At 38.7% G+C, this 12,642-nt stretch overlaps 1 protein-coding gene across 3 annotated transcripts; it reads right to left on the reverse strand.

Moving 5' to 3' along the window:
• Positions 1-307: 307 nt before the first annotated feature.
• TAF9B (TATA-box binding protein associated factor 9b) lies at positions 308-11,739 on the reverse strand. Of its 3 annotated transcripts, XM_003412709.4 has the most exons (7): positions 11,649-11,739; positions 10,912-10,993; positions 10,472-10,608; positions 10,255-10,389; positions 8,320-8,395; positions 5,507-5,617; positions 310-4,579 (listed from the first exon to the last, which is right to left on the reverse strand). In XM_003412709.4, the coding sequence occupies exons 1-7, from the start codon at positions 11,697-11,699 to the stop codon at positions 4,413-4,415; spliced, it is 759 nt and encodes a 252-aa protein (XP_003412757.1). In that variant the 5' UTR covers positions 11,700-11,739; the 3' UTR covers positions 310-4,412. The 3 variants fall into 3 exon arrangements, with proteins under 3 accessions (XP_023407196.1, XP_003412757.1, XP_023407195.1); XM_023551427.2 differs by lacking the exon at positions 11,649-11,739 and having other exon boundaries at positions 10,912-11,635; XM_023551428.2 differs by lacking the exons at positions 5,507-5,617; positions 11,649-11,739 and having other exon boundaries at positions 308-4,579; positions 10,912-11,635.
• Positions 11,740-12,642: the final 903 nt, after the last annotated feature.

A 12,642-nucleotide genomic window follows, 5' to 3' on the forward strand; every position in this document is an offset into this window, starting at 1 on the left:
TTTTAATGGGGTTTTGGGAGAAAGCAGAAGAAAATTAGTGATTTCAAAGACCATATTTAAACACAAATACTGTGCCAGGCATTTTACATGCAAGATGTGTATTTCACTTTTACAGATGAATAGTTAACTCGTGGACGAGATCACAGAGCTTAGTAAGCAGAGATTCAAATCCAGGTTTGTCTGACTCCAAAGGCTTTTTCATTGTGCCTCACTTCTGAAAATGATGCTTCTAGAACTTTTTTGCTTGACTCTGGAGATAACAACAAAAGAAAATTTTGATGGCTGCTTTAAACAAAAATTTGAAGTCTCATTTTTTTTCTGAAAAATGTTTTTTAGTTAATACTGTACCCATATTTTTAGTTAATTTTAATGTGTTTTAACTTGGTTGAATACAATTGACATTCTGTGTAGATGCACCATGTTTGTGCACACCTCTAAAAGTACTCTGGTTTGAGAGGCAGGAATTCTAGTCTTTTTACATATGAGGCCCAGAGGTTCATGCTACCCACAGATCCAACAAATTAATGTCACAGTTGAGCTAGAATTTAAGTAAACTGATACCTTTTTTCCCCCTGACTACGTTTTCCCCAACGTTTTATTATGAAAAATTTCAAATGTATAGAGGTTTTGAAAAAACTGCAAACACCCATAAACCCAGCACCTAGACTCTACAATTGCCAAGTCATCCATTAATCCCCGATAACCTTTTTCTTTAAAATCCCTGATAGCCATTTTTTTTTTTAATCTCTGATTACCTTTTAAGTACTTTCTACTAGAATCTACTTCTAGTATCTGCCCCATTTGGGTTATTAATCCAGAAAATGAATGGGGAAACTCCAGTCATGGAAAAACTTGGCAAAAGTAGCCAAATATTTTTATTATTTATTGTGCTTTAAGTGAAAGTTTACAAATCGAGTCTCTCATATAGAAAGTTATACACACCTTGCTGTGTAATCCTAGCTGCTCCCTCCCTAATGAGACAGCACATTCCTCCTCTCTACCCTGTATTCCCCGTGTCCGTTCAACCAGCTTCTGGCCCCCTCTGCCTTCTCATTGCACCTCCAGACAGGAGTTGCCCACATAGTCCCACGTGTTTACTTGAGCCAAGAAGCTCACCCCTCACCAGTATCATTATCTCGTATAGTCCAGTCCAGTCCCTGTCTGGAGAGTTGAGTTCGAGAATTGTTCCGATCTTGGGCTAACAAAGTGTCCGGAGACCATGACCTCCAGGGTCCCTCTAGTCTTAGTCCATTAAGCCTGGTCTTTTTATGAGAATTTGAAATCTGCACCCCACCGTTCTCCTGCTCCATCAGGGATTCTCTGTTGTGTTCCCTGTCAGGGCAGTCATCGCTGGTAGCCGGGCACCATCTAGTTCTTCCAAAATTAGCCAAATATTTGAGGACCCACTATGTGCTTAGGACATGATGAAGGGACTGTAAGACAGAATTTATATACTGGAGGAATTTACAGCCTAGTTGTGGAGGATAAGGTGTTCCAGACAAAGAACATCTAATGAGCATATAAACTAGACTAGTATAAGGATGTTCTTCCTGATTTAATATAGAATTATGAATTGTTTATAATACTGCAAGGCTTAGGCTTAAGTGGGAAATTCACTTTTAACCCCCAATGTATGTATGCCTATATGCAGAAAAAAAATCTATAATCCTGTTATAAATGAAGGCTTCAATCTATCCTTTAGCTCAATGTTTTCCTGCTTTTTTTCCTTTTATGTCCAAGGGGTTTGCACATGATACAGAAGTCAAAAAGGGGTATACGATGAGAAGGGTTTTTCCTACCTTTGTCCACTAGCTACCAGTTTCTCTCCCCATAAACAATTACTGTAAGACCAGTTTTCTTCTATCTGGAGGTATTTAATGAGTATAAAAGGCATATCCGTGTGTGTGTGTACACTCACACACATAGATGGATATATACATATTGGACACATTATACACACAGTTTGTGCCTGCTGTTCTGACTGCACTGTTACCTTTTCCTACCTATTGAGTAGGACACTTCTTTCTCTCTGGATTCCTTGAACCTTAGTGTATATGAGATCTTCCATTTTCCCCCACGCTGGCTGTATTACCATATTTATATTGTGATCAATGACGCTCATTTCCTACTTGTAAAAGCACAACTTGGGATGCCAACGCCCACACCTCATTCATCATCTGTACTTTTTTTTTTTTAATTTCACTTAGAAGATAGAGGAAGAGAGCTGTCTTAAGTCATTCTCAAAGCTAGATTTAGTTGGGAAAGTTAGGGAAGGGAGGATCTGCAAGATAAAGGAGTCTTCATCTAAAAGAGTAAACCATTCACCAGCTAACCTATTAAGGGCATGACTACTCAGGTTGCAAGCCTAACTGTAAGCACAAATTCCCACCAAAGACAGAATGTTATGCTTTTAACAGATTTAACCCTATATTTGATTCATTTTTATTTTGTTTCACCATGAGTCATGCCGATGTGAGATAGAAGTAAGCAATTCTCTTCATTCATTCATTAAACAAATCTTAATTGCTTGCTGGCTCTCAGAATTACGGAATGTCTTAAAAGACAAAATGAAAAACACTGATAATAATCAATTTATTATTAATAACCTTGGAACAAATAATAATAATTACTTATATAGCAATTTACAATTCTGAAAGAGCTTTCACATATACCAATGAAACCCTCACAACATCCCTGTGAGGTAGGCAGGGTAGGTGTTATCTGCCTATTACTGGTGAGGAGAACAAGGCTCATAGGTGAAATAAGGTCACATAGTTGGTAAATGATGAAGCCAGGACTAGAACCTAGGCCTTACATGTTGCCTCCCTGAGAACATTCAAGTAATGAAATCGTATGCCATATACTCAACATTTCTCTCCTCTGATGATCAGATCTGTTTTTATAAGTTTTATACCACCTTTCCCTAACATCTAAAAACACTCAAACTGTGATGAGGCATGTCTACCCTGTTACTGGACTACTGCTCAGACTAATTATAATAACCATCCTTAGATAAAACTTGCTGTGTTTTAAGTTTCCTTGGCTACAAATTCGAAATTATGAAGTAAACAATTTTAGAAAATTCTGCAAATGTATTCCTAAGTTGAAAAACTAACCAAAATAAAACAGGTCTGTTTTTATTTTTGAAAGCTTTATAATCTTTCCCAATAAGATTTTTAGATGTGTAAAAATGGAAAATAGGAAAAATGTGTTTAGCAATATAGCCACACTGAGAAACCTACGCAGGGTGCCCCTAAATGGAAGTCACATCACTGATTTGTTTTCCTTTTCAACTTTATAGAGGAAGAAGCGTTAGAATCTACTTTCAGGTTTGATTCCATATTATATGTGAGATCCTTAGCAATAAGTTAGAAAAATGATCTGAGTTAGACCCACACGAGGGTTGAAGCAGTAGTGATCAAAGCATATGTGCATGTGCTAGAAAGGAAGAAAATGCTCACTCCACAGTGGTTTTGCCTGGGCCCAGTGTAAATATACTTATATCAAGGCAGATCTTTAATAACGTGTTGTGTCTTCTATGTTACACTTAGAAATATGAAATTAGGTGGAGTTATCAACTTGGAATATAAGACTGAAAATAACCAACCCTAAACTACCTGTCAGTAATAGTGCACTGGATTCAACAGGTGTAGAAGGCAAGGGATAAGACCAAACTGCTTTGGTAAAGAGAGAAAAACTAAGTGCAAATGCAAACCTTGATGTTAAAGTAAACCACAGAACATGAGGCATGCTTTAGAACCGAAAATAAGGTGTATTATGAAGAATATTTTTACATTTCCAGTTCTGGCCTTTGAAGAGGGATGGGGAGAAACTTAAGCCTACTGGGGAAAATGCAGAAAATGAATGGGATCTAGAAAAGGGAGCCGAGGAGGTGACAAGTTAGAGAAGACCAAAAAACAACTTAAAATACATTCAAAATGGATTTAGGATCACTCTAAATCTATCTTCTCCACAAAAGTGTTTCCTAAATTGAGAGATTTGGTCAAAGTTAGTGACAATAAAAGTAACGATTTACCTTAAAAAAGAAAGTATTTAAATGTAAATGAGAAATTAGCTGTCAAGGACTAGTCACTGACCAGACTGTAGAGACTGAAACTTAAGTGTGTTGTCAGTGATACATGGCAGAAAATTACTTCCAAAAATACAACTGCCATAGGACTCAACATTAATAAAACTCTTAAGAAACAACTCTTAATGTTTTGTACTTACAACCTAACATAAAAATGCTTCTACTCTTACTATAAAGAAATTAAATTTTTAGCTAAAGTGAAAAATACTGCAGCTACGTTTTTCTAGGATAAAACTTGAGAAGATATAGAATGTTCTATTCCAATATACTGGGCTCAAAACGAATTATACTTTTGAAATGCACCTAGGCTAGATTATACTCCTTACATAATATCATTGTCATCATCATCATCATCATGTCTTCTCTTCAATGGGTTTGATTCATTGGTCGTGTTCTGTGATGAAGCCATGTTGGTAGTAATAAGAATATTTTTGGACCCCATCATTGAAGGATTAATCAGAACATTTTGAACTGCAGTTGTTGCGGGAACTGTAAAAAGAAGAAACCCCCACCCAAACTATAAATAACCAAGAATCCCAAACATGGTAAAAAGTATACAGGAAGCTGAATGTAATTCCAATACTAATTTCAAAAGTATGAAGTACAATTATAAAAGAAACTCAGGTAAGGTAATTATACTGCATGAAGAATTCAACTCATTTTTTAAAATACTTTATAAAGTACTTAAATGTAGCTAAGTGCAAAAAGTAAGGTTTTTTTCTGGGGGGGGGAGTTGGGGGACTTAACTACCTAAAATTTCAATTAGTACTTAGATGTGGGAAACAGTGCACTGGATTCATTGTGGAACATACTAAATGCACTTGTTAGCAGTAAGGAATCACGCTCCCTGTATAGGCCAACATTTTATATAAGTTGTTTACTATGTGAAGTTAGGTTTCAGAAGATGTGAAATCTAAAAATATGCACTAATAAACTATGCTGTAACAGAATTCTTATATTATTCCAACTTTGTATCTATGAAGTGAGTAAAGGTACAAAGATAAAATTTTCATTTGAATTTACATTTGTGACTGGATTGCACACACATATTCACCTTGAAGTTTTATCTTTTTCCTGAGCTTTAACCCTAAGTGCTTTGCCCTGTAGATGCCTTAGATTTGTGGATCTAACATCTCTTTAGTTCACAGTGCCCTTTGAGAATCTGATGACCACACTGAATACTCCCTCCTTACCCCTTGAAAATGTTACATGCATGTAGAATTTCATACAGTTTTAGAGGGCTGATAGGCCCCTCTGAAGAACCTTGATTTGCAGCATTACTTCCACCTTCTTGTCATGATATTAAACAATTTAACTGTTACTATAGGAACACAAACTGTTCACTTATTACTCCCACATTTTAAAATTCAGAAAAAATACTTTAAAAGACACCCCCCCCCACCCCAAGAATATTACCTGGTTTGATAGGTGTGGACTGAGAAGGTGGAATCTGCACTGTAAACCTTTGGCTTGCCACTGACACTGGAGTTGCAACTTTATTTGGGACAGATACTGTTTGTGGGGCCGCTGTAGTTATAATTAACAGACCATGTTAGTTGGATGACTTATTATACAGGTTTATAGTCTACACTCCCTACCTTACCAGAAACTACCTTCAAAGCACACAGAACTAATGAAAGGTGAGAAAAGAAATCATTATAAATAAAAGCAAAGTAACTTCAGTAAAGTTTACCAGCTCAGTAGTTTAGATGCTACAAAATTCAGCATTGTTTTGTGGTAAAGAATGGAGGCTCTCTGGACCCTAAATGCTTGAGTTTGAATTCAGGCTCTATCACTTACTAGCTGAGTGTCCTTGAGCAAGTTATTTAATCTTTTTGTACCTCTGTTTTCTCATCTGTAAAGTGGAGATAACAGTAACTGTTTCATAGGACTGTTGTGAGAATTAAATAAAATAACCCATGTAAAGCTCTTAATAGCAGCTGGCACACAGTAAGCACTGAATTTTAGGTATTTTTATTACTACATGAAGCCATGAAGTTGAGAGCTTAAATAAGCCAGCAGAGTAAAGACCTAAGTTTTCTATTAATTACCTTAGGTGGTACTTTTAATTGCTCTCCACTTGCTGAGAGTAAGGTGATGTCTACTATGCCTATGAACCTAAACCAACCTACTTTTGACAAAAGAAGACTATCAAATACACCCCTTGGAGTCTGCCAGTGGGCATGAAAAACGTACTCCTTTTCTATACTCATAGACTTTGAGCAGAAGGGTTCTTGGAGATAACCTAGTCTAAACTCCTTGTCACCCAAATTCTACCCATTAATCCAAGGTACAATTCAAATACCACCCCATTTCAGAAAACCTTCCTTGATTTGCTCAGTTAGAAGTCTCTCCTGTCTCTGAAATTCCTTTAACACTTCATAGGCACCTTAATATCTTGTCTCGTTTGCTAGATTACGACCCTTCCTAACATTTTTTTTATCCTTAAGAGTACGACTCTTGCGCCTTGTTCATAATAAGCACTCAACAAATGTTCGCTTAACGAATGAGTTTTCCAAATGATAAGACTGACATCATAGCTCTCTCTCTCCTCAAAAAAATCATTTATGGAAACACAGCTGTTGCCAGTTTTTCCTTTGGAGAACCTGTCTTTCCATATCTCCCTTCCCCCTGGAACCAGCAGTCTATCCAGGGATAGATTTGCTGAACAAACTACAGCTATCGTCATCTGCAGGGACAAAGAGGAAGAAGTCCCAAATGGGGGAAGAAAACCCAAAAGTTCCAGGAATTTGGGTTCTAGTGCTTTCTCTTGCAAGTCCAGAAGATGAGGCCTTAACTCTTAACATATCACCCTCCCTAAGCAAGTCTTCCCATGTATTAAGGAGTGGTTCAAAGAATCTGGTGAAACTTAGTGACGCAATCCAAGTATCTTGTCAAGAAAATTCATAATAGTTAGATGTCTTTTTGGCCATTACCATAAGTGACTGTAAATGCATTGAAGGAGGCAGAGAATTTAGGCTTTAAGATTGTAGAGAGTAGATGCTTTGGTTTGTGCTTTATAAAACTAATTTAAGTTGTTTTAAAAGTTTAAAATTTGCATGTTTAATAGCAGTTTTTAGTAGCACCCTCCATCTAGATTTTTAAAAGAATTCTAAAACTTGCACAACAAAGGTCTAACTAAGAATAAAAATCACAACTGACAACTGAAATTAGTTAACTTGGCAAACATGTATAACTGGTTATAACAGTCCAGGTTTTTTTTTTAAAAATTGGTATTATATTATCAAAAAGTAACAAGGAAACAGATTATATATGCAAATTTCTGTCCAGAAAGGTTACATGGAGGTAATTAGAAGTATACAACTAATACTATACTAAGCTGATTTTAAAATGCAGAAATACAAATTTAATCCTGAGAATATGAACAAATGGTCTACACACCTCAAAAAATCAAATGTTGCTTATACTAGAGTTATACAACAGCTATAGGATTCACGTTATAAGCAATAAGTCAAGAAATTAATACTGGTCAATGAGTAGGAGTTTTTTCTGAAATATTTTGCTTACTAGACTATGAAAGAAATCCAGCAGGAATATAGGAAAAAAATCAGTAAATCTAAATCCATTATTTACTGTTTTCCTTATTATCTAAACATTAAAAAGAAACCACAGCCCAAATAATGGTTTCTAAATACCACTCTCCACTAAAAGGAACCAGGGCTGTATGGAGAAGTGGGTGATTCTAGAAATAAAACAGGAAAAAATAAAAGATGAGCCTAGAACACCTTGTGCTAGAAAGCAAGGCATGATGCAGATCTGTTTGAAAAGGGGATAAGAGCCAGCTTGGGCTTCTCATAAGCTTTTGTACATTTTAAAACTTCTTTGTTTTGCCTGCATTCTCTTGCCAGTTTATTCAGAAATTTCTTAAAAGTTCTGATAACAAGTAGACTACTGCCATTAGTGTTTGAACTACTTCATTTGTACAGCAGACAGAAAGAACATAGAGTAAAATCCTGTTTTTAGTATCATACCAACAATGCTGGGCTGGTATGTCCAATTCTATACTCATTTGGGATCAGCTTGTCCTTGTTGCCTTCTCATTTTGAAATTGGATAAAATATGTTTATAGCTTTACTAGAAGATGAGTAAAGGTATCAATGCAACACATACATGGGGATCTCTGACTCACCTTTCGACTTGGATTATAGTTCAAAACCCAGGGCTGAGGCACTTCTTTAACAGCCAGAAAAGTTCCCCCTCCCACTTACCTATAGTAGGAGTGGTAGGTCTGCTACTAACAGCACCAACACTTAACCGTGGAACTAGTCTTCCTTGGTTAGGTCCCTAGGTAAAAAATAATCTTATTTTAATGTTAAGATCTGACACATAAATTTACCAGGAATGAAATAAGGATTATTGATGTGAATTATTAATAAACCATGGCAAGAATTTGCTGTTTTACTTCTATCAGTATTCTAAATCCAAACTTTAAACTAGGGTTTTCATACACACACATATACACACGTACACACACGTATATATAAAATCCTATATAGTATTTAAGGTAGACTCTTACTTGAACAGAGATACCAGCTAATTTCCTTGTGATTTTTAATCTCATCCTAACTAGCCAATATCTTAAACCAAAAAGAAATAAAATCATACTGGAATTTCAGACAACAAAGGCAACTCAATGTGTAGAGAACTTTTTCAGTGGTGTAACCCTTCCCGGAAAGCCTCAGAACGTATTTCAGAAAGCTGGCCCAATTCCTGATGGTGTATCATTCACTCTGTTATCAAGCCTCACTAAGAAAACTGTGTAATGGAAAGACTGGGACTTAGGAGACCTGACAGTCAGTTCTACGTTTGTTACTAACTCCATGAATGAGTTCAGACTCAGTTTCCTGATGCAAAAAATAAGTATGAGGTTAGATGAACACTAAAGTTCCTCTGAGCTCTAAAAATCCTGGATCCTTTATTTTGTATTTTAACATAATAGCTAATTACGGAAGTGATATTTGCAAGGAAGCAAATTTAAAAAATATAAAAAATCGTAAAGAATGAAAATTCCAGAACACTTAATTGTGCTCATGAGGTACTTGTACATAGATCAAGGGACAGTTGTTCGAACAGAACAAGGGGATACTGCATGGTTTAAAGTCAGGAAAGGTGTGCGTCAGGGTTGTACGCTTTCACCATACTTATTCAATCCGTACTCTGAGCAAATAATCTAAGAAGCTGGACTATATGAAGAAGAATGCGGCATCAGGATTGGAGGAAGACTGATTAACAACCTGTGTTATGCAGATGACACAACCTTGCTTGCTGAAAGTGAAGAGGGCTTGAAGCACTTACTGATGAAGATCCAAGACTACTGCTCTCAGTATGGATTGTATATCGACATAAAGAAAACAAAAATCCTCACAACTGGACCAATAAGGAACATCATGATAAATGGAGAAAAGATTGAAGTTGTCAAGGGTTTCATTTTACTTGGATCCACAATCAACACCCATGGAAACAGCAGTCAAGAAATCAAAGGACATTACTGCATTGGGCACATCTGCTGCAAAAGATCTCTTTTAAGTGTTAAAAAGCAAAGAGATGACTTTAAGGACTAAGGTGCACCTGACCCAAGCCATGGTGTTCTCAACTGCCTCATATGCATGCAAAAGCTGGACAACCAACAAGGAAGACGAAAGAAGAACTGATGCCTTTGAATTATGGTGTTGGTTAAGATATACCATGGACTGCCAAAAAGAACAAACAAATCTGTCTTGGAAGAAGTACAACCAGAATACTCCTTAGAAGCAAGGCTGGTGAGACTTTGTCTCACTTACTTTGGACATGTTATCAGGAGGGACCAGTCCCTGGAGAAGGACATCATGCTTGGTAAAGTAGAGGGTCAGCGAAAAAGAGGAAGACCCTCAAGGAGATGGATTGACACAGTGGCTGCAACAATGGGCTCAAGCGTAAGAATGATTGTGAGGATGGTGCAGGACCAGGCAGCATTTTGTTCTGTTGTACATAGGGTCACTATGAGTCGGAACCAACTCGACGGCACCTAAAAACAACAAATTTAAAACAATCCTAGTAAATTATCTTAGCCTTTATCTACAGCTGTATCTATGAGGTAGACTGGTACTTTTTAAAATTGCCTTATCACATCCCTTCTTTTTAAAAAGTTGACTAGAAATTCCTACCTTTTTAATCAAGGACTTCAGCCTATAGTTTGGAGCTGTTAAGCAGTATCTGTCAGGTGGCAGTCTTGGTCCTGCATATGGCTTAATCAGTGGTAAAGGGGTTTGATTTTTCTGCCTTGCAATATCCAATAAAAACTAAAAAAAAAAAAAAAAAACTATTAGAACCACAATTTCAAAAATTATAAGTACAAATAACTTCGAATGAAAGTTTGCTCACATCTCTCGGAGGAGGAGAGGTAAAAGACTGGTCAGCACGACACTGGATTGCCAGTCTCACATCATCTGCATCAACATTAGGTTTTTTAGCATGGCTTGAATAAATTTTTGCATCATCCAGAATTGTAGTCACATATCCTTTAAGCATAAAATAGTTTTTCTTAGACACAGGAAAACAGCTTAATATTTATGACCACTTTTCTTAAAAGGTTCCACTAATTTCTAGAAAGTTTATGAATTCTGGTGTTAATACCTAACTGTACTATCTATATGATCAATTTTAAACAGATCTGAAAGTATAAATTCTACTGTCTCCTAGCTTGAGCTTATTTTTACTGCTTTAGACAGAATTCTATTACATTAACTTAAAATAATTTGGTTGAAAATATGGTCTCGCCAAATTCACAAGTTAGGCAAAGTTTTCGTGTTTTGTTAACTTACGGAAAGCAAATTCCAACATTTGATTTATAACCCTTGGTTCATAGTCTGTAATGCCCATATCCTTCAGGATTTGCGCCATCACCTGTGGATTCAAATAAAAACACCAGATGCATAATAAATAGGTACTGGAAATCAAGGCTGGACCGACGGTTGTATTTATTTTACCATACATGTCCCCTTACTCTGGGCTCCAAATTCTCACGCATCCTTTTCCTCCCAAACTAATGTCTTGATCACACCAAATCACATGGAGTTCTTTGCTGGAAACTTTTTTTTTGAGGGGGGGTCGGGGCGGGGGCAAAGAGGGAAAAAAAAGGCCTGGCGTTGGCTTTCCCAGCAGAGCGGTGGGTACAGCTGGTTGTCATTTTCGAGCTGGTTGTCATTTTCAGATGTGGCAAAGGGGGAAACTTAAGCACCAGAACCCCAGACGCAGAGAGTCAGGGCTCCCGGATCCCGCGAGGGGGATAAGGTAACAGGGGCCGAGGCCCTGGAGACAAAGCCTTGTGGGCGACCTGCGCGCACTCCGTGACAACTGCGACCCTCCCGCGGGGTTCGGCCAGTTCGGCGGGAGAGTGCTTCAGGGGCCAGGGCGCACCCCTATCTCCCATTCCTTCTAGACGTCCCGGCCGGGCTGATGCTGGCACGGGCGCCCGCCTTCCAGACCTCTGCCTGGGCCTGACTCCCAAGTTCTGGGCCGTGCTGAGCTTCGTACCCCGTATCTCATCCTTCGCACTCACCAAGGCATCTCTCGGAGCGTTCTTGGGAGTCGCCATCTTGCTCGACTCCATGCTATCCGAGCTGCCGTCATCCGGTGATAGAGGGCAGCTGGCGGTCTCCTCACCCAGGCTCCACCCCTGGGGGGTGCAGAAGGCGGGGTTACCGCTCCGGGACCGGCTGGCGGCCGTTTTACAACAGCTGATGGGGGGGGGGGGCGGGGGACGCTCAGTAGAGGCTGCTGGAAGCCGGGCTGGGCGAGAGCCAGAGCTCCCGCACCTGAGAGACTAGGGGCCGCCCAGGAGGACTGAAACAGGCGAGTAAGCCTTCTCCGCTGGGCCCTCACTGCTCTCTTCTTGCTCGGGGCGTACCAGAAACAAGAAGCTCATTTTTAATATATGTCCCAAATATTGCATGGGACATACCCTCCCCCCCAAAAAAAAACCAAACCCACTGCCGTCGAGTCGATTCCGACTCATAGTGACCTTATAGGACAGAGCAGAACTGCCCTATAGAGTTTCTAAGGAGCGCCTGGCGGATTCGAGCTGCCCACCTCTTGGTTAGCAGCCGTAGCACTTAACCACTATGCCACCAGGGTTTCCGCATGGGACATACTTATACTAAAATATTATTTTTCTATTTGACATTCAAATTTAACTGAGCATCTTATTTGCTAAACTTGGCAACCCTATCTTATAGCCTGCTCTCCACAAAGCAGGACTTTGGTCAGCTCCTTTCACACTGAAAGCCCTACCACATGGTTCCACATGATGAATGTAATTAATGTCATTGAGTTAACCGTACATGTAAAAAATGTTCAAATGGCAAATGTTATGTTTTACCACACACACACACACACACACACACACACACGCCCTACCACGGTTACCCGTTTCACACCAATGAAAAGCTAAAGCCTCTGATGGCCTGCAAGAGTCCCTACTGGAATTCCTCCACCCTTGTCCCTCTGAGGCCTACACAGGGCCCTCACTTGCCTCCAGATGGCCAAAAGTGTAG

Source organism: Loxodonta africana, chromosome X, assembly GCF_030014295.1.
Source record: "Loxodonta africana isolate mLoxAfr1 chromosome X, mLoxAfr1.hap2, whole genome shotgun sequence".
NCBI classification, from domain to species: domain Eukaryota; kingdom Metazoa; phylum Chordata; class Mammalia; order Proboscidea; family Elephantidae; genus Loxodonta; species Loxodonta africana.

Excerpts from the sequence above, each read along its gene's own strand:
- TAF9B (XM_023551427.2), bottom strand. The coding sequence starts at position 11,083 with ATGTATGGTAAAATAAATACAACCGTCGGTCCAGCCTTGATTTCCAGT. Across the intron at positions 8,396-10,254 it reads TGAAGTCCTTGATTAAAAAG|GGACCTAACCAAGGAAGACT; the intron begins GTAGGAATTTCT and ends TTTTTTACCTAG. Across the intron at positions 4,580-5,506 it reads GTCCACACCTATCAAACCAG|TTCCCGCAACAACTGCAGTT; the intron begins GTAATATTCTTG and ends TTCTTTTTACAG.